The sequence below is a fragment of the Amia ocellicauda genome, chromosome 17, assembly GCF_036373705.1.
Source record: "Amia ocellicauda isolate fAmiCal2 chromosome 17, fAmiCal2.hap1, whole genome shotgun sequence".
In the NCBI taxonomy this organism is placed as follows: domain Eukaryota; kingdom Metazoa; phylum Chordata; class Actinopteri; order Amiiformes; family Amiidae; genus Amia; species Amia ocellicauda.
The window spans coordinates 8,212,641-8,233,135 of NC_089866.1; the positions used below are offsets into that span (position 1 = coordinate 8,212,641).

At 42.5% G+C, this 20,495-nt stretch overlaps 1 protein-coding gene across 6 annotated transcripts; it reads left to right on the forward strand.

Moving 5' to 3' along the window:
- Positions 1 to 3,174: 3,174 nt before the first annotated feature.
- Positions 3,175 to 19,963, forward strand: rab40c (RAB40c, member RAS oncogene family). Of its 6 annotated transcripts, none has more exons than XM_066688721.1 (7): positions 3,175 to 3,567; positions 3,761 to 4,898; positions 10,529 to 10,589; positions 13,060 to 13,120; positions 13,822 to 13,899; positions 14,661 to 14,883; positions 16,251 to 19,963. In XM_066688721.1, exons 2-7 carry the CDS (start codon positions 4,745 to 4,747, stop codon positions 16,523 to 16,525), a joined length of 852 nt encoding a protein of 283 aa, XP_066544818.1. In that variant the 5' UTR covers positions 3,175 to 3,567; positions 3,761 to 4,744; the 3' UTR covers positions 16,526 to 19,963. The 6 variants fall into 6 exon arrangements, with proteins under 6 accessions (XP_066544818.1, XP_066544820.1, XP_066544817.1 ...); XM_066688723.1 differs by having other exon boundaries at positions 3,889 to 4,898; XM_066688720.1 differs by having other exon boundaries at positions 3,175 to 3,562.
- The last annotated feature ends 532 nt before the right edge of the window (positions 19,964 to 20,495 follow it).

Consider the following 20,495-nt stretch of genomic DNA (forward strand, 5'->3'; position numbering starts at 1 on the left):
TCCTGCCTGTGGGGTTTTGTGGGGAGTTATTTGTCAATATTATTTGCCTTCTACTTAGGCAATTAAAGCTCAGGATTAAGATAGCTTTGCAAGATACAATCCCCAAAGCAAGAGTCTTTTTATGTGAAAACTCCATTATTGTTGAAAGGTTACTATTGATCAGAGCCTGGTGTACCAATCATGTTTGGGACGACTGTGCATCCATCTCCCGCTTTCCTGCTGAGGTCTCTCAATTACAGTACTATGTGTACATTATGTGTACATTATATTATTGAACTGCATGTACTTTATCTTTTTTGTTGTTGTACAACTGTTTAGATATATGTGCATTCTCTTTTTTTCTTAGTAAATTAATTTAATGTGATTTTCCATTTTGTGGTATTGTGTGATTAAGATTATGTTCCCAGATTTATCCATTTGCTAAGGTTTGTGAATGATTAGTCCACCACACACAAATACACCAAGCAAGAGCTGGGTTATAAAAAAGGCAGGGGGCAGGGGAAAGCATGTCATTTTCATTTATGTACTTGTTTTTCTACTGCAGACTACAGGAGCATCCTTATGTTATACTATGTGCTCTGGAGACATTTTCTATTCACAGTGTGGTTGATGTAAACATTGTTATGTCAGTCATTTTAAGCACAAGCCTGTAGGGAATCCCTTTGAAGGCAACTCTCTGTTCTCATCACCAGTAAATGCTAGTAATTTTTACAGTTTACAGATTCACTAAATTGCATTTCAGACTCCAGTGCTCATGCAGTAGTGTACACACACACACACACACACACATACATAAATGTAGTTATCCACACTCTTAATTTGAAATCGTGTTGTCTGGTTTTATAGGTATTGATCCATTTTACTGCACTGATTTACCACTTATATTTTTTCAGTGTGTTGTGTACTGTTTCACCCTAGACTTTTTTTTAAAGAAGCCATTTGACAGATCTACATGAAGAGAGATCAATGGATAATTTATTAAAGAATACTTTTTAACAAACAATATTTTTAAACTAAATCAATCAGCCTAACAAGGTGTGAAGGCTTTCAACTACAATTGGAGATTGCAGATTGGAGATAGGGCGGGTGGGCATCTCTCGAAAGAACACAATCCCACAAAGGATATATTTTCAAACCCAACCCCAGCAATCAACTCGACACACTCATCTGAGCCCATAAACATCGCCAGTTCATTTCCTTTGCATATGAAAGAAGCACCTAACACTGTCGTGGTACAGGACTGATTGGCGGTGCATTGATATTCCTGCCGCTCTGTCTAATTGTCTGAGGAGCTGCAGGGTTCCATCTTTCAACAACTCATCCATTATTCACAAAGAGAATTGGAGAGCGCTGGTCGGGGGATCAGGAGAGAGCTTGCTGAGACGGCAGAGCCCCGGGATGGGATGCAGTCTCCACGGAGAGCCAGGAGAAACCTTTCATTGACTGCCCCGCTGTCCGCTGATTTCATCGGAGATCATAGAACTAAAGTGTTCAGTTGTAGTGTTCTCAAATAACTCAGTGCTTTAGGGAGAGGGAGGAGGTTGGTAGCTTTCTGGTAAGATTTCTCAGAGTTATTGGTTATTGCTATGCAGCTTCAGTATCCTTGAGAGTATTTTATGTTTCTTGCATGAGTGAAAGCAGAAATTGTTGTCAGTTAATAAAATGACTCCCAAATGGTGTCAGAAAGCTTGGAGATGACTTTAGCACATGATCTGAACTTTCAGTAGCCTATTTCAGTAGAATATTTTACTTATTATTGTACAAACACAGTTTACTCACATTGACACTAAAAACACTACATTACACCAACTCATAAAAAGATAAAAATGTACTGACTTCTTTAGCAGGAGAGGCCAACCACGGAATGAAGTAAACTGATTGTGGTCTGTCCAGCACAAACAGTGTCCAGTTTGGTCTGTTGGCCACATGCGTTTATTTATACAAAGGTAATTTTACAGTGATTAGAAACCACTGTCTGCCATTATATTTACAAGCATGGTCATTTGAACAAAATGGATAGACAGGCTATATATTAGTATATCAAGATTAAAGCACATTCAAGTAATATTTGTTTTTTGTGTTACAGCAATTAAGTTATCATATAAAGTCCCACCTTCGCTGACCTTGCACAGAACCATTATTGGGTTCTTAAACAAGACCTAGATTAATCTGATCTCTGGACAATCTCAGCATGGGCCATCTTTCAGCATGCCTGGGGCACATCTATTGACAGCATTCATTATTGATTGGGCAAATGTACAGTTTAACAAATTCATAGGACACAACATAAATAATTCAAATATAAGCTAAGCTATGTAAGATACAGTAAATTCAAATTGAAGATGTAAATGGGTTTATTTTTAAGGGCAGCATAATGGCACAATGGTTATACGCTGGAATGGATTTAGTTAACTTAAATGATAATGATAAAAGCATGTACAATTTTAACAACCCGTCCTACAATAAGCAGCCTACAATTCTAGTTTAATGACGTTACATACTGGTCTGCATGCATTCCTATGCATTCTTTCTGTCTTTGCTTTTAATGTATGTTTTTTGTTTAAATGTCTGAAATGTGTAATCACCCCTGGTTCCATTTAATGGATTAAGTAATTCCCTTTCTGAACATGAGTACATGCATGTCATTATAGAACAAATAATCCACAACCTTACAATTGCTCCTGTGGGGTTGATAAGGCAGTTTCTATTCAAATTCACAAACACAGTCTCAGTGGGAACTGGAATCCCTTCAGGCAACAATGGCACACATGCATAAGACATGAGCTAACCTTGACAGCCTTATTTGTTCTTTTTTAATGTGATTCAAGCAAAGAAGATATTATTTTAAAAATAATAACAACAACAACAACAACATTGGTTTCAGTGATAAATAATCAGATAAACTACACCCACAATGTGATGCATTTTTAAATCCACACTTTTGTTTTGGTTACAGATTTTGTTGCATGGGATAAAAATGCCACTACTGGTGCCATTGCTAGTGTTTGCCACATATTAACACAATGCAACCCTGGGCATAACAATAAATACAGTTCAACCTGGGTGCAGGCGTTGCTGGGTTCAGGTGATTGATGGCACACTAGGCCTATGGCGTGGGTTGTCGTACCCCTGTTAGCCAATGCCAAAGCAGCTGGGGGCGGGGTCTGCGTGTGGAGGCGGGCTGTGATCAGACCCAGACTGTGGCAGTGACAGGAGATGGCTGGTGCGGAGCCGTGTTGAGACGAGGAAAGTGGATCGTGTAATACATTCGTGTGCATTTGGAAGTGATTGTTCCTTTGAAGACCTTATTTGAGTCCATTTTACACCGTATCGGACAGAAGAGACGGGTCCCCGGCGAGTTGGTTTGAATGAAAGGAGTTCCCGAGTGTTGCAGCCGAAGGCCTGGACGCAGACCTCGGTGTGGAAGTAAGGACGGATGCCGGGTAGCGAGTGCATGTGAGCGGCGAGAGCAGCCACGTTTAAGGCTTCAGTCTTTTTCTTTGGATCGAAGTGGTGCGTGATAAGGTGTGCTGAAAAAGCGACTGGAAACCAAATCAGCGAGGCAAAGTATTTATTTTATTGACGTTTTGGGTTCATTTGGTTTTGTTTTCTTGGTTTTTGATGCATTATTATATGATTATTGCCCAGGTAGTCAGCTATTACTAGTCGCAGCAGTATTGCTGTGGTAGTCTTCCTTGACTAGCCAATTCAGCGTCACACGGGATGATTAACGTGTGTAATTATCTGTTGTTTTACACAGGAGATAAATAAACAACAAAAGAGATCTGCATATTCAGCCTTTCAACACGAGGGCGTCATTTCTCGGCTGCTACACTGTGATCTGCGATGCTTTTCCCTCTAACGATTGCGGCCCTTTTTCCTACCCAGATCGGACACCAACATTTTCTCTGCTGTTGATGGCGAGCTGTCTTGAAACATTTCCTCTTGAAAGACTTTCGTTGTGGACACTTTAACCCCAGACTGAGAACAATGCAGCCTTAGACCCAGCCAAAGCATCCGCGCATCATCGCAAAAACAAAGATGTGTTTTTCTCCTGTAGGGAGGGGGCCACTGTTGGACTGCAGTCTGCATTTCATATCCAGGTTTTTCGTTAAGCGGCAATTATGTATTTTTAATGGAAGGTCTGCTCAAATCTAACTATTTTTAACAGATGGTGAGCTTCTGGGAGGGGTTACACATTTGTTCCACATTAAAAACCAGTTTGCTGGTTATTTGCTAGTGGCAGGAGCAGTTGGCCTCGCATCAGAAGATAAATACATTATATTTGCTTAAATATATTAAGTGACTTGGCATGCAATACAGAAGTTGATTGCTTCTGGTTTGCCCTTTTTTTTCCCCCTCCAAAAGGTATTTCACCCTTGGTAATCATCTCAGATTTTATAAGGTCAGGGGAAAAAGAGATTTCCATCATTAAAGTTTCCTCTCTTATGTCTACTATACTGAGTTGGAAGCCAAGGTCTTGACAGGTATCCAAAGGCTTCATTTTTGTGAAAGTTGTTGCACTTTTCCTGACTTGACTTTTCCATTATCCTGCACTTCTGTGGATGTACTCAAGAGGACACTTCAGACTTGCAATAAACTTGGACCATTACTGGGTAGCTGCAGTTGGGGGTGAATGCAGTGAAGTTGGCTGACTTTTGCTCTGCAACTGGACCAAGAGCCACGTGCTACCAGGAGAGATCTTTAGGGTTGCACCCAGGTCTCCAGGCTCGGCTTGGCACCAATGAGAGGCAGGATGGGCACCCAGGGAAGTCCTGTCAAGAGTTATGACTATCTCCTCAAGTTCCTGCTGGTGGGAGACAGCGACGTGGGGAAAGGAGAGATCCTTGACAGTCTGCAAGATGGGTCCGCGGAGTCTCCCTACGCTTACAGCAGCGGTAAGTAACACGGAAGGATTTGCTTTTTGCAGGAGCCTGGGGGGCACGCAGTGGGCACAGTGTTGTGTTCAAGAATCCAAGTATGCTGAAATGCTTCTGATTTCCCAGGCGAGGCGGGGTAGGTGGCGGGGTGTGCCAGCAGGGTTGCATCTGTTCATTTTGTAATAGCTCATTACATTTTGATGGCTGGAAGTTATAGCTTGGAGTGGCACAATATGTGACTGTGTCAAGGGACCATACACAAACACAAGCTGATAAGCCCCCATCTGTGTAAGGACATCTTGGCATGTGAGGGTCTTGAGGTGTCGTGAATATGTGAACAGCGACAAGGCGGTTTTTGCAGCCGCAGTGTTTATTTCTTCAAGTCACTCAACAGCTTATGCAACTCTTACTGTGTAGTTTCACTCACACACTTTGGTGGATGTGCAGCAAACATTTTGTGAGTGTTGGTGTTAACCGTAGGATTGCTGATGGGAAAATCTCGTGGGCCTGAGGTGATATAAGCATTTTAAAAGGTGTAGGTGTTGATGAATAGCACTACATACATGCATGCTTACACTACAACTACTGAAGGGCCCATTATTTTATGTCAACCACATAGTCCTCCCCTTCAGTCTCCCTTTTCAGTGCATTGTATGATTCCCGGTCCTCTGAACAGATGCCGTTGAGATGCCTGTGTCATTACGAGGTGTGGAATAGCCCAGCTTTATTGTCACTTTGAGGGGAAGTCTTTTGTGTCTTGCTTCCTAAACAGACATGTTGAATTCAGTAATAATATATAATGGTAATAGTTCCTCCTAAGCACCAGTGCAACACTACCTTTTGCATTTTTGTGGTCTGAGATCCAACTTCAGTCAAAGATTATAAATCAGCTTTTAGCTTTAAAATCTGGAACCTTCTGCAACTTAAATCCAGACGTAGGCTAACAATTTATCAATTTTTACATAGTTTCCATTTGTTTCTAACATGAATTCACTCACCTGTCTCACGCCTGCTTTATTTTATGTAAGAATTATGTGAACATACTTCGTAAATAGACTCATTATATCCACATCAGAAAGTATGAATACTGTAATCCTGTGGTCCTACAGTGTTTGACAGTAATTATATCAGGTTGAATGTCCTGATTGCTACGATGTGACAGCGGTGACAAATATCCTCATATTTAAACTATCTCACTTCTCCTGGGTTTAGCCTTCCTGGCTTTCTCCTTTAATTAGTTCACTTTGAATAACTGGAATTAAAAACCTGTGTGGCAGCTTTAGATTATAGCGGGGGAAGGTTTTAGGTTTAGTGATGAATATTAAACCGGTCAGAGGTACAAATCTTGCTTTTTCTATTTATTTTTGGGACAGACATTTTGGAAATCAAATCTGCATTGCAGAAACCTGGCAGTATATACTTTCTATGAACAAAGTGTTGCAAAACGACTGGTTCCATTTGAAAGATGAAGAGGTTTTTCCCTCTCACTTGGCAGATGTTACAATGTGTTTGTATATATTCCCTGTATATGTATAGGTTGGATATTCTAGTACAGTACGCAAGTGGAGCTAATCATTTTGATGCCGCTGTGTCTTCGTTCACAAGATCGATGTGTATAGATAGTGTATTTCCATATCCTCTGGGACAGACCTATTTAAAACATTTGTTTTGTTGGTGCAATGAATAAAACTTGTCATGTCCTGTTTGATGGGGGCTGAAATGTTATCAGATTTGACAGTCTGTTTTTTTTCTTTGACTCTGGACAATGTTCCAGCTTGGAATTCGGTTTAATTGAGCTTTTCAGTTCAGTTTAAAAATGATGATGATGATGAACAAAATACAAATTGAATTTTTGCTGTTGAACTAAATTAAAATAATGGCCAGCAGCAGCCTAGCATGAGTTTATGAGCCCTGCCAGATTTAATCGAGGAGGTTTGAATGGAGGCGAAGTGGCCGGCAGCCTTAAACTGCAGGCAGCCTCACAGTCTTTCCACATTACATTTTATTGCATAGGGGTGGAAAGGGCTGACTGGACTGGATCCCCAGCTGTCTGAACCCTGGGAATGGTGCATCGCCACCAGAGTTAATCACCCAGTATAGGAGAGCAGAAATAGCTAGAGGTCTGGCAGCAGCGAGCCTGTCACACTGGAACAGAATTTGATATGGAGAATATATTATGTTTAATCAGTTTAAATAGTTAATTATAGTCTGAGAATGTGGAGGCTTCAGCCCCATTGTGGTGAATATCAGTGTATGATATGACAACTGTCTGTGTGTGTGAGTATTCAAATGGAACCAGAACTACCATGCACACTAAGTGTATATTTTTCTTGTCTTAAAAGTGTGGCCTAGTAAATAAAATTTTGAAATCACAGTGATAAATAAAACACAGACTTCCTTAGAAGGTTACTATTTTACAGCAACAGCAAGTCAATTGGTGTCAGGAGTCTGGAATAGGAGCCCTGCCGTACATGTCATACCAGACTTCCACACAATGGGGACTGTCAAAGGCAATGCAAAATGTCATGCTGTTGTTTTTCCCCCTTTTCATACCTGCAGGTTAATATGGCCTAGCTGTTATTCGTGCTGTAGAGATAAATATTTCATACTTTATATATTATTTATTGCATCCAGTGCTGCAGCTACAATTCAGAGACTGCAAGTATGAATCATTAAAACCTTTACCGAAATGTGGTTAGCAGAATCTTGTCCAATAAAGTGAATGAAGTGTTTATTTTAATTTATTTCAATTTGCAAGCATTTAAAAACAACAGATGCTCTGCCAGAGATCTGAAGCACAAGTAGTGGTTTAATGTGAACAAAGACGTGGGGGGATTATTTGTGTATAGTTTGAGAATAGGGAAGCCATTGATTTTTATAGTTGAAAGAGCATCTGATCATTAATATTTAAATAGTGTAGTGAGAGAGGGGTGCTGTTGGCTTTGATCTGGTAGACTGCAGTTGATTCATCAAAACATGTTTTCCTATGGCAATAAGGAACAGACAATCTAGTTAAAGACAACAGAGACTTTAATTTAGTGAGTGGACTCTGCTGCTACAGTTCCTGGTTGAAACACACATTTTCTACGTTTTACCCCCATAGAAAATTAATATCGGTCATTGGCCTCTAGGTCTCTTGTCCTGCCATTTCTCATTTGAGTTGAAATTTTCACATTTCACATTTCACATTTTATGGTGCTTGACAGGTTCCAGCTCAAATCTATGGCTACAGGCTAGTGTTCATCTCTTTAGATTTATTATTATATTTTATTCGTCCATCATCCATCCTGTAAGCTGAAGACCTTTATGCTTCAGAGGTTATTCTGAAGAGCAGGGAATTCATTGGGCAGCTGCAACAGGAATTTCAGCGCTGTGCCTCACCCTAAATCTTGCATATTTTCCAATCAAATGCCTCCGTGTCTTCAGTATCAACACTAAGGCCTGGTCTTTTTTTTTTTTTTTCGTTTCAGTAAGCTAACAAAATTCACCTCTCCTTCCAGTGTATTCAGGACTTCACATCAATACGCCTGGCATTGAAAATCTACAGAGCTGTATCTCTACTAGTGCAGCGCCCTTAAAGTAGGCTGAATGTTCCCTGTGACTCAGGATTTGTAATTGTATACAACTGTGTGGGAAAAGAACTATACTCTGCATCCAAATAAACATAATTTCTCTTGCCTATGGTAGCTTTGGGTTAAATTACATTCTAGCACATCACGTCTGTAGGAAGTTTTACTTGGACAGCATTTGGTTTTGAAGTGGGGCTTCCAAGCGGATAATCTCTTGGACCAGTACGCAGACTATAGTCCTCTGATTGGCAGCTGTGGTGTGATCTAAGCTGTGATACTCATCTGGAGTCCCTGGTGACACTGTCTCATTGGTTAAAGGGGCGTCCGTGGTTGTCTAGAGAACAGCAGCTGCATCTTTCCAGGTGACTACAGGACCTTTGTACGCACTGGGTGCTGTGACCTTCATCTGACACCAAAGCTGAACAGAAAGGCTTATTCTTTGTAGTGTGATACTTTAAGAATGGTTCCAGTTTAGGTATTCTTAGCTATGGTGAGATTCCTTTTTTCCTTAATTAAATAAACCTATAGTTTGTCCAAATGCATAGGAAGCACCTGACCTACAGCCCAAGCTATGTAAGAGCCTGAGTGATAGACAATCTTAGCTGTCTTCAGTCATCCACCTTGTTTTTGTGGCAGTCTTCTGCTGCGAACACACTGTGACCTTTGGGGACAGGTGGTCCAGAAGCCAACCTCCGCCCCCACTGTGCCCATGCCTCCTGCCAGCCCTAATATTATGCTGCTCTGAAGGAGGCAGTGGCATGACGGTGGAGCGTGACCTGATAATTACACTGTGCTTCGGACAGTCTTTCCTCCCCTGGGGTGGCAGCTGGCTGACAAATTACAGCGTAGGAAGGCTGGATGAATTTGATTTCAAAGTTGTTCTGTCCATAGGAGTGGTCTGGTTTGCAGCTGAGATCTGTAGTTTCGCTTTTTTTGTTTGCAGTTCAGGATTTAGGCATTTTGACACCGTTGCTTCCTACTTAATTTCCCCCAGAATCCTTCAGTGCAGACAGACATGCTGTGAATAAATGGAATCCACACTTGACTGAGAACCAAGATGCAGGACTGGCGTTTCCTCCAAATTACTCTCACTGTGAGATGCTTGATAATGAAAAATCGGCAGGCCTACAGTGCCCCTCGCTTATTTAATTTCTTAATTTACACAGATTACCTTAACTGTTCACTAGTGTAGCTAATCATTGAAGCTATTCTTGCATGGGAGTGTGGTAACTGTCACATGCAGGGGACCCATCAGAGTTACAACACCTATCTAGAAACAAACCAGATGGGCTAAAATGATAGTGAAAACCAACCTAAAACATGAAAGATATATACTGACATTATGACGGGAGTAAAGTTGTCCAAAGATAAGGAAAAGAGAACCTGAATTTATTTCCTCTCTCTTTGATGATTGTTTCTTATCATTTTGAGTTACAACTGTTCTTATTCCTCTGAAACTACAAATTAATAGTCACAGTTTCAGGAGGGGTGTTTTTCTACAGTGATTTTTTAGCCTCTGTGAATCCTGTTGTACTTATTAGCTTTGTTTTCGTGGATTCCGGACTTGCTTAATTTCTTAGGATAAATGGGAGTTGTAATGAACTAATTTAAAAAAAGACACCTCCCATGAATTTGTCTATAATGCTTGAAAAAAATTAAGAAAATAAATCCTCTAACAAAAAGATTGCCGCGTTGATAATACACAACTCAGTTCCATGTTTCTGGAGATGGGTATGTATACCGTGGAATTCAAAACCACTGTTTAATTGCGGCCTACCTCAAAGACTGTCTGCAGGGAAGAGATTACATCCAATAGAGCTTATTTTTCCTTTTTGATTCAGGAAGATGTAATCAGGTAATCTGAACTCTGCATTAGCTGCTTAGCCATTAGCTGCTACAGTGTAGCAACGGACACTTTAGATGAGATTTCAGTCTTTGGAGCACAAGCTGATTTGGCGATGGATCTTTCTGGTTTCATTATGTCTTCTCTGCTTGGTGTTGACAGACCGCGAATGGCTGCTGAAGATAGACCCTCATCTGTCTTTATTTGCTTTACCCATTGTTCTTACTTCTTCCTAGGAATTGACTACAAGACCACTACAATCCTGTTGGATGGGAGGAGAGTCAAACTGGAGCTGTGGTAAGTGGGAAGCTGTTTAATTTCATAGGTCGTCTCAGTACTCATGATTTGACAATCATTCCCAGGTTACTCTAATGAAAAGGAAATAGTTTCATTATTGAAAATAAAACCCTGCAGGCTTACCTCCAAAATTCATTATTTGGGGTTTTGTTGCTAATTCGGATTAATTAAAAAAAAAAAATGTATTGAACATGAATATTCGTTTATTTGCTCCCCAGAAAGCTGAAAAAGCTTTTCATAACTAACTACAGATTTGCTTCGTTATGCTTTATTGACAAACCACAACATTGCTTCAAATGACCAAGAAACATTCAGTGCCTGAAGCTGAACAATGGCTTAACAATATTTGGTATATGGCATTTCGTAGAGTAGTATTTTAGGGCTTTCCTTTGAAGCAGTCTTAAATTATGATGTTTAACAACCCTACGGTCTTACTAATGAGAGTACCTCCTTGTCCTGATTATAGCAACAACGATTGACTAAATGAGTAACAGGAATGTTTGACTGTTGTTATTTTGTCTGAGTTTAGTTCCTGGAATTTCTCTTATATATAGCACTCAATGAAAACTGCATGTGTTGAACAAGGAGGAGGATGTTGGCAATGTACAGTAGAGACGGTATCTCAGGGAGAAGTTCTACAAATGCAGAGGATTTGGAAACTGTTTTAAAAGCACTGGCTATTGACACCTTCAATGTGCATTAGTGTACTAAGCAGTCATTTTAGAATACCTTACCAGGCCATTACATTTACATTTTGGCATTATGGGAAGACTAATGGAAATCATATAATTTCTATTTGAGTGGCATGCATGGATGGAGGCAATAGCTGTAATTACATGTTTGTAAGCCTATACTTCCCCTAACGTCTGCTACGTTCAATGTTTCAATAATTAACATTACACTCTGCTGGGAGCATACAACCCAATTGAAGCACTGTGAAATGGGTATGTGAGCCTAGTCTTCCCTCACTTGCTCATGGGTTAAGGAGTAAGCATGACTGGCATTGATGAGAATGATGGAAAGCAGAAGCAGTGAAGGAACGTATATGGTTTCCTTCAGTCAATCCCCAAGATGACACATTGTGATCAGATAACCCAGCAGTGTTTAGACCCTTGACTGCTTCCGCATGCGACTGACACACATCCATCTGAGCACTTCGTCTCAGACTGTTTCACTGTCATCGCTTTGTCTGTATCCCTAATGGAAAGTGAGTCCCCCTTTCCACCTAGACTTGCTGTGAATATAGGAGTTGAGAGGCAGTGAAAAGTGATCTCTGTGCTCCTGTCTCCTGGTGGCTTTTCATTTTCTTTGTGTAAATAAAGCAATCGCAGAGAGAAGCTTTTGTGCTTAGTTGTCATTGTTTAATCTCTGTAATCTTATCTTCATGTGATTGTGGCACTAATTGCAAAACAACTCTGTCCTTAACCAAACACAGAAAAGATTGTGTCGTGTGAGAACAGGCTTTGCATGTCAATCCACACCGATTCATCCATTCTCCTGCTTCTGAAATAGTTAATGAATGGTTGAAAAAGGCTATTGTCGGAATTTTGTTTTCTAGGTGTAAAATTGCATCTTATGCCATTGCACACTTTAAATTGATTTCAGTTGAATTTACCAATTTAATTTAAAATAGATATTAAATCCTGGTTGGCATTTACCTTATGCTAAGCTGGGCAACTTTGCACAATTGTTTTGGATGTATAATATACAGAGGTGTTTCAAATCAGCCTAGCATCAATTTCCCAGGTATATGGATTTTACTCATCTCTAGTGATGCTGTGTTTATTTTATATACACAGCAAGAGTATAATTGATAAGCACAATCCTCTTTAGAGAGGAAAACTAGGTCAGCAGTAATATTTCACAATAATTGGCTCAGTCTTAGAAAACATTTCAAGCTCCTGAAAAAGTCAGAAGCTCCAGATAAGAATAAGTAAGAAAATCTACTGAAAGGGGTTTTCATCATCAGTCCCCAGTTGTATTGAATTCACATACTGTCTCTTGCTTTTTAATTTATATTAATAAACTTATGCTACTTTGTCATGCTGATATTATTTTGGATTTGTCTGATTCGTGAGTAGGAAGTTGTAGAAGTCTTTTTCTAATGTGGAATCCTACTGTCATTCTTTACTCATTGGCCGTGTGCAACATATTGTCTGAATAGAGAGCACAGCAGTTCTGCAACTGTCTAAATGGTCCAGATTTTCTTGCTTGGTTCCCATGATGATGCAAGTCGTGCACATGCCACAAACTCTACACTGCTCTTGAATACATTACAATATCTGGCACAAATGCATACAACGTTAATGTCAGAAGTAAATGAAGGTGAAACCTAACCCTTTTTTTTGTAGAAAACCTAACATGGAAAGATCAACTACTGGAGTAATGAATTGTAGTGAAATGTGTCTGGTGTAATTGTGAGTCCTGCTGTAGTCCCTCCACATGCCTCTTCTTTGTGTTTGTCCTCCAGGGACACGTCAGGACAGGGCCGGTTCTGCACCATCTTCAGGTCCTACTCCCGAGGGGCACAGGTAAAGCCACTGTGTCTGGGGCCGGGGGGGGTGGGATGTAGGGCCGCAGTGTTTGAGAGAGCAAAACGTGAAGCTCTATAAAGTGGAGACTTGGAACATCTGCCATTTCAGACATTTATGGCGTGTATTTTGGAGTCATTTTTCATTGTTGTTTTTTTATTACTAAATTGCTACTGGAGGCCTGCAAATCAGCAGCCACTTTTTTTTATATTAAACAAATCCCTTAATTGTTTTCCGATGCCTGAATTATCCCCACTTGCTTGTTTTTATAGGTGATGATGTTCCTTTAAAAGCCTCCAGATCTGTCGGCAGTAATAATGAATTTGTCGCGCTCAAGCATGGTGCTGCGCAGAATAAACACACATTCGTCGGGGGGGAGCTATAACAGGGTGCAGAATTACCTCTTCTCCTCTGGGACTTATTACACTGAGCTCATTAAGAGGATGAAGGTGGCTTATCTAGAGGTACTTGGTTTAAATAGAAACACAAACAACAACAAAAAACTAATGCTGAATCTGTTGTTTTCAAGGAACAGGTAAGAGTGTAACCTCAGGACGTTTCCAGGAATGTACTTGTGTGTTTAACCTATACAGAGACTGACTGGTGTATCTTGGTACAGGCAGCACACTGAGAATGAATGGGGGCTTCACGGTGGTTTAGTTTTAACGATGTACCGACTCTATGCTTTCTCGCCTCTCCAGGGGATCCTGCTCGTGTATGACATCACTAACCGCTGGTCCTTCGACGGCATCGACCGCTGGATTCGAGAGATCGATGAGGTGAGGACCCCTGTTTTTGTATCTGGCTTCCCTTTGCAAGACTGTGGTATAGAGTAAGACCAGGAGGTTTTCATGCTAAAACACCCCGTTGCTTACAATCCTGGGCATGGTTCCTCCTTGCTTCTGTCCACTTCCTCGGCTTCCTGCTTGCTTGGAGCCCTGCTCTGCGGAAGGAGCCTTTCCTGTTCCCCTTGAGGACATCCTGTCAGGGGTTTGTGTGTGTGTGTGTGTGTGTGTGTGTTTATATGTGTGCATCTGTGTATCAGCTCTAGAATAGCAGTAGAGGAGAAGAGAAACACACAGGCTCAGGATGGCTCCCGTCCCTCAGCTCAGCCGTTTCTTTCCAGCCCGCATTCCTGCTGACCTCAGCACGTTAGCAATAAGGGCCATGTGTGCATTTGCTGCATGCATTTCGTATTCGTAATGTATTTAACCTGCGGCCTGGAGTTCCAAACTGTCTGCAGCTGATCCAGCAAGTCCTGGGTCTGGAACTGTAAAGGAATTAAACCTCAGATGCTCTTATGTATGACCGAAAGGCTTGATTGCTCCCAGGCTAGGACATAAAAATGCATTGTTTCCACATTAGTAAGTGTTTGCAGAGACTGGTCCCTTGGCTGCAAAAGCTGTTAAACTATAAAATCATACGAAATGGCAGGCTCATTAACACCACCTTCCGTGACGGCCATATGGTTGCATTTGCTTGTGAGAAAGAGAGGTAGTCAGACGCTACGCAGTTTTGATGGTGTCTCTATTCCTCCCAGCATGCACCGGGCGTGCCGCGGATCTTGGTGGGGAACCGGCTGCACCTGGCGTTCAAGCGGCAGGTCCCCACGGAGCAGGCGCGCGCCTACGCCGAGAAGAACGGCATGACATTCTTCGAAGTGAGCCCGCTCTGCAACTTCAACGTAATCGAGTCCTTCACGGAGCTCTCTCGCATCGTCCTCATGAGGCACGGCATGGAGAAGTTCTGGAAGCCAAACAGAGGTGAGTCTGGGCCGTGGGGGGGACGGTGCCAGGTGGATTGCAAATGGCAGCAAACGTAGGCAGGGCCAGGGTGCCAGGGCTAGGACTGAGCATGCATTCATGAGAGAGCAGTGTATCCAACTGGAGGAGAGGGGTAGAGAGGGAGGCAGAGAGGGGTAGAGATGGAGGGAGAGGGGCAGAGCAAGGCAGAGAAGGGTAGAGAGAGGGAGAGGGGGAGGGAGGGACGGAGGGAGAGGGGTAGGGAGGGAGGCAGAGAGGGGTAGAGAGGGAGGTAGAGGGGCAGAGCAAGGCAGAGAGGGGTAGGGAGGGAAGGAGAGTGGTAGAGAGGGGGAGAGAGGGGTAGGGAGGTAGGGAGAGGGGGAGATAGGGGTAGGCAGAGGGGTAGATAAGGAGAGGGGTAGAGGGAGAGAGAGGGAGAGGGATCAAGTATCAAATGTGGTGTTGTGGGCAGGGGAGAAATTGCCTTCCTCGGCAAAACTCTCCATCAACTTCCAGTAACCATGTCCTGCTGTGTCCAAACCAACAGCATTTAATTACAGACAGCCTTCAATACAATTTATTTTTTCTACTCCCCTCCTCCCTGCCATATGACCACCAAATTTAATTTTCCCCTCGAGCGTTCCTGAAGCTCTGCCTTTCAGCTGTTCGGCCTTTTTAGAAAGTGCATTAGGCTGCATTAGGAGTATTGCTTCACTGGCAGTGCGTAAGTGCCGTAAATGCATGTCTTGGATTTCTGACCAGATCTTGTTTGTACTTTGGAAGTTTCCAGTCGTAACTGTCCTACGCATTTGTAGACTTTGGATTAGATGCTCACGTTTCACCGCTTTTATTGTCTTTTCAGATTTTCTCATGAGTTAAGCGCAGAAGCAAACATTTAGGTAGACTTTTTTTTTTGTCTCGGCCGTGTTAGTTTACTTTTCTATGTAACTTCTATCTGCATGTTTCCTGGAGTCAGTAAATGCATTGTATTGGGATCCTTGTTGTTTTTCTGTGGAGGTGGGGCTTGTTTATTTTATGTGATAAAGCAATCTGAGTAGGAGCCCTAGCCGTTATTTATTAGGCTTTGAAAATTCAAATAAAACTGTAAAAGAACAAATGCCTTGTGTTCCCTAGGAATATTGAGACATGTTCAGTGAGGAAACGGAGGCTAGTTGTCAGGTCACCACACTACAGCAAAGATCTGCCCTCTAGTGGGGCTGATGGGTAGTGTGACCCAAAAAAACTAAAAATATCTCTGTTCTCATTTAATTATTAGTAGTACAGTATATTTTGTATTGAGCTTTGAATAACGTCCAAAAATGTGCAGTGCCTCTCAGGGCTGGTTAATTTCCTCCTAAAAGGTGTGTGTGCGTGTCTCCTCTCTACAGTGTTCAGCCTGCAGGACCTGTGCTGTCGGGCCATCGTGTCCTGCACCCCGGTGCACCTCATCGACAAGCTTCCCCTGCCGGTGGCCATCAAGAGCCACCTCAAGTCCTTCTCCATGGCCAACGGGATGAACGCAGTCATGATGCACGGACGCTCATACTCGCTGGCCAACGCGGCCGGGGGCAGCAAGGGCAACAGCCTGAAACGCTCCAAATCCATCCGGCCGCCCCAGAGCCCACCCCAGAACTGTGCCAGGAACAACTGCAAGATCTCTTAGCATGTGGCCAAGGGCGCTGAGCCCAGGACTACCACCTTAGACAGGCCAGAAACTGAACCCCCCTACAAACACACAAACACTTACACACCATCCTGCTACTACGATTCCACTCGTGTGAACCTGGCGAGAGCTGTGTAGACGTCAGAGATCCAAGCTTCTCCCTCTGCGGGGTTTGAGGGCGGCCCCCGATTTTGTCCAGGATTCATGCATTTACAGCAGCCAGCTGGAATTCACACGGACCCCCGCTCCACCCAGCACTCTATGGGCCTGGACTACATTTGACTTCATTTTTTATTTTTATGTGTATATACACACACTATTTAACAAACATTTGAAGACACACAATTAGACAGATGGTTTTGTTTTGGTTTTTAGATGGGGGGTGGATATAAACCATTGCACTGGAATCCCTCTGTGCGCCGCCTAGTGTGGGGTGTTGAAAATAGAAAAGGGACGTTTTGCCTCGTTGGGGAGAGAAGCGCCAAGACGGCCACATGAAATTCAAACATCTGCCGCACCCTGTTGCCCTCACGGGTGTTACAGAGGTCCTGCTGGCCCTCACCGTGGTTAGGACTCTACAGGGGTTCTGGACCTGCGTTTCCTCTTTCCTTTATTCATCGCATTTGACCGGACTGTGAAACAAAGGTGCTGCTACAAGACAAGCTTCTTTCCCCATTTTGTTTCTGCCTGGTCTGTTCAGTCTTTTTTTTGTTTAGGTGTTCTCTCTGTTATTGCCCCCCCCCTTTACTTGACCTTCTCTGTACTGAGCGCTTCTCACTCCAGGCCTCCACTGTTTATGTGCTTCCTGAATCGGAAACCCCAGTGATCATCTGCACCAGATGAGGTCGGTGGGGTGTGATTAAAAAATGAAAGATGGACGGTTATGGGCAAGGCCAGCTCCCAGGGTCAGTGTGCTTAATCACAGTTGGGTTCTTTTTGAATCAGACCCTTCCACAGTCAAAGCTAACTGGGGTGCCTCAATTCCAAAATGATTAAACCAAATAGATGCGTTTTGCCCATCTTAAATAGCCCGTATTATTAATATCCAGATTCTCGATCAAACCCGCCTCTTGAGTTGCAAGTCCCTGAAAACCAAATGTTCCCTTTAAAGAAACCGGGCTCCTGCTTTCACATCCACAGCAGCTCGGGGTCCAATCAGAGCACAGACCCGGAAACAGACTCCACAAGGTGGGAAACCCCGATCTGAATCGGTCCGCTTATCCTCTCGCAGCACTGCCGCTGTCAGGCCTTAACATCGCATGAGCCGCAGAGCCGGGCCGTTCCCCGCTGTGGAAGGATTTGCATATTCAGAGAAAAATCGAAACTACGAGGCGGTCCAAGTATAAGCTCCATCGGGTATTTTTATCCAACCAGAACAATGTTTTAGTTGAGTGCATCTCTGTGCTCCCTGCAGGGCATCACACAGACTCTCCGGCCTGTGATTAAACACACATGTCCTAACTGGAGACGCTCCCTTTGTCTGGGTTTTGGGTCAGGGGAGCCGTTCTCATCAACAGCGGTTTTCTCCCGTTCTCTTTGGACGGCATCCTATTCCCCTGCAGGCGACAGGTTTAAAATAGGAAAGGCTGCTTAGGGCTCCTTATCTGGGGCTTCACTGAAGACTCTTATTGGAGAGTTCAGCGTCTACACACAAACACTTGGGAGAGTTTATGCGGTTGATTTAACTTGCCTTACAAATGCCAAGTTTTAGTTTTTTGTTTGTTTGTTAGTCTGGGAAAGAACCCTTCCAGTGAATATGATTCTGGCTTAAAAACCTAGGCTGAGGTGAAGTACAGCCCTGTAAATTAAAACCAGAGTTGTATAGCTGCCCCTGATTTGTCTCCTGTCCTGTGGTGCTCTGCTGCTCATATTTGCCATCCGTTTCCTCGTGCTCTCCCAGCAGACGCCTGCTTTTCAACGCTGCCTCCTTGTGCCAAACCCCACTTAAAACACATGAAGAAGAGCGCATAATCCCTGCTTATCCTTCAGCATTTAATTGTATCGCATTGATGTGCTGAGAACAACCCTCAGGCTGGCTGTGCTTCTGTGTTGCGTTTCTTATGACTAGTCAGGGGACGCTGTCTGAGCTTTTTCTCGAGTGAAGTCTAAAAATACATGTATATATTTGTGTTGTTCAGTCATATTTCTGTTGATAAAAATGGAAATGAACATCAAGGTTAAAATAATTCAGTCCCAGATACTTTCGTGAAGGATTACTACTTCCAAAAATACGTATTCATTTCGAAAACTCATTCAAACTGTGCCAAAATGAAACCGAGATGAAAGGGTAGAGGAGGGTAAGATGTATCCTGTTGTATTGCCCTTAGATCTAGCACAGTCTCCCAGAAGGCAACATGAATACGTTTTTCTTTTTAATATGCAACCGCAGCTTTCAGGAGTTGCTCTTGCAGTCCGAGTGAAAGGCATGCCTCATCCCGGTCCTATAAGGCAGTACAGACTTTCCACAGGGGTCTGGTGTAGTATGTACACTGTGTCGTTAGTCCCCCCCCTCTCCCGCTTCAATCTCAGGGACCATCTGAGGCCCCTGGAAGCCCCCCCAGCAAATGACGCCTGGCCCATGCAGGCTGAGTGTTGGATAGCTTCCAGGGGCTACTTTACTGTCTTCTATTGTATATTTGAAAGTAAGTGTCGGTGTGTCAGTTCTCTCTCTCCGATACCTGTTTGTAAGGACGCATTCTACCACATGCATAGGAAGATCTGAAGTGTTTGTGGTTCCGTGACTGATTACCTCCTCGGCACACTAATGGGTCTCTCGAGTGACAGTACACTGCTAGCTTCAGTTTAGGAATCTGGGTTTTCAATGCACTACAGGTGCACCAAGGTCTGCATACATTTGACTGGACGGCAAGGCAGGGGCGTTTGAATACGTTCCCCCGTCTCTTCATATTTAAGTGTGTTCCTCGTTTAAGGAGACGTAGTTGATCATTAGTATCAAGATAGTAAGTCAACGCGACACAAGCTGTCGTGCTTGTAGAGAAGCAGCTCTTCAGCACCCGGGTCAGGTTTTTTGGTTTTTTTTGCTATTGTTTTTTAATGACACGTCCTCTTATCGATCCAAAATGATGTGCTTTTTTTTGGTTAGCGGTGATCATTGTAAAGGGAATATGAATTGGGGTTTACTGATAGGATGAGCCATCGGTTCAGCAGTTTATCTACTCCTTCCTTGCAGATGTGCTGGTAGGGAAGCTGCAGCTGTTTTTTGTTTTGTTTTTTGAAGTACAGCTGGTCCAGTCTTTTCTGTTTACTTCCCTTCCATGGGTGGATAAAGGGAAACATGTAATGCTATTATTTTAATATTGTTATTATGATTCAAATGTAAACACTATTTTCCTTTGGTTTAAGCTGCTGGGTAACTTTAATGAAGAATGCTTTTTTTGTAAGTGTTCTTAAAAAAATAAAACTTTTTAATTAATATTATTATTGATTGTACAGTTATTATGGTCTATGAAAAGCAAGACTTTTTCACAATAAAACAGTTAACAGTGCATATACGCCTTTTGTTTTTATTTGAATCCATGCCTTCTGTGTGAACAGGCTTGGCTGTAGTTCGATCTGATTAATAATAATGTTTTTCCTTTGCAGAAGGGCTATCTGTTTAATTCCAGCTTCAGTGTAGCTGCTGTTGTGTTCGTAAGACTGTGGAGTAGCTGGTGATTAAATATCCATAAGGATTTCGTTTTTTCTAGTGCGATAACTAATTCAATATTCACCCTGTACTGAATACTGAATATCCTCTCAATGGATTATATTGGAAAAAGTAGTGATTTATTTATTGTACTTAAACTTTAATCCTACAGTATGAATTACAGAAATGGTCCTCTTGAATAACAGCTGAGAAGAATGGATGCATATGAGTGACTCCTTAAACAGGTAAACACTGAAATCACAATTCTTTAAGCTGCAGAGCTGGAAATCAGGCTTTTCAGTCTGCGTGGATCTTATTTCATAG

Excerpts from the sequence above, each read along its gene's own strand:
- rab40c (XM_066688721.1), top strand. The coding sequence starts at position 4,745 with ATGAGAGGCAGGATGGGCACCCAGGGAAGTCCTGTCAAGAGTTATGAC. Across the intron at positions 13,900-14,660 it reads GGATTCGAGAGATCGATGAG|CATGCACCGGGCGTGCCGCG; the intron begins GTGAGGACCCCT and ends TATTCCTCCCAG. Across the intron at positions 14,884-16,250 it reads GTTCTGGAAGCCAAACAGAG|TGTTCAGCCTGCAGGACCTG; the intron begins GTGAGTCTGGGC and ends TCCTCTCTACAG.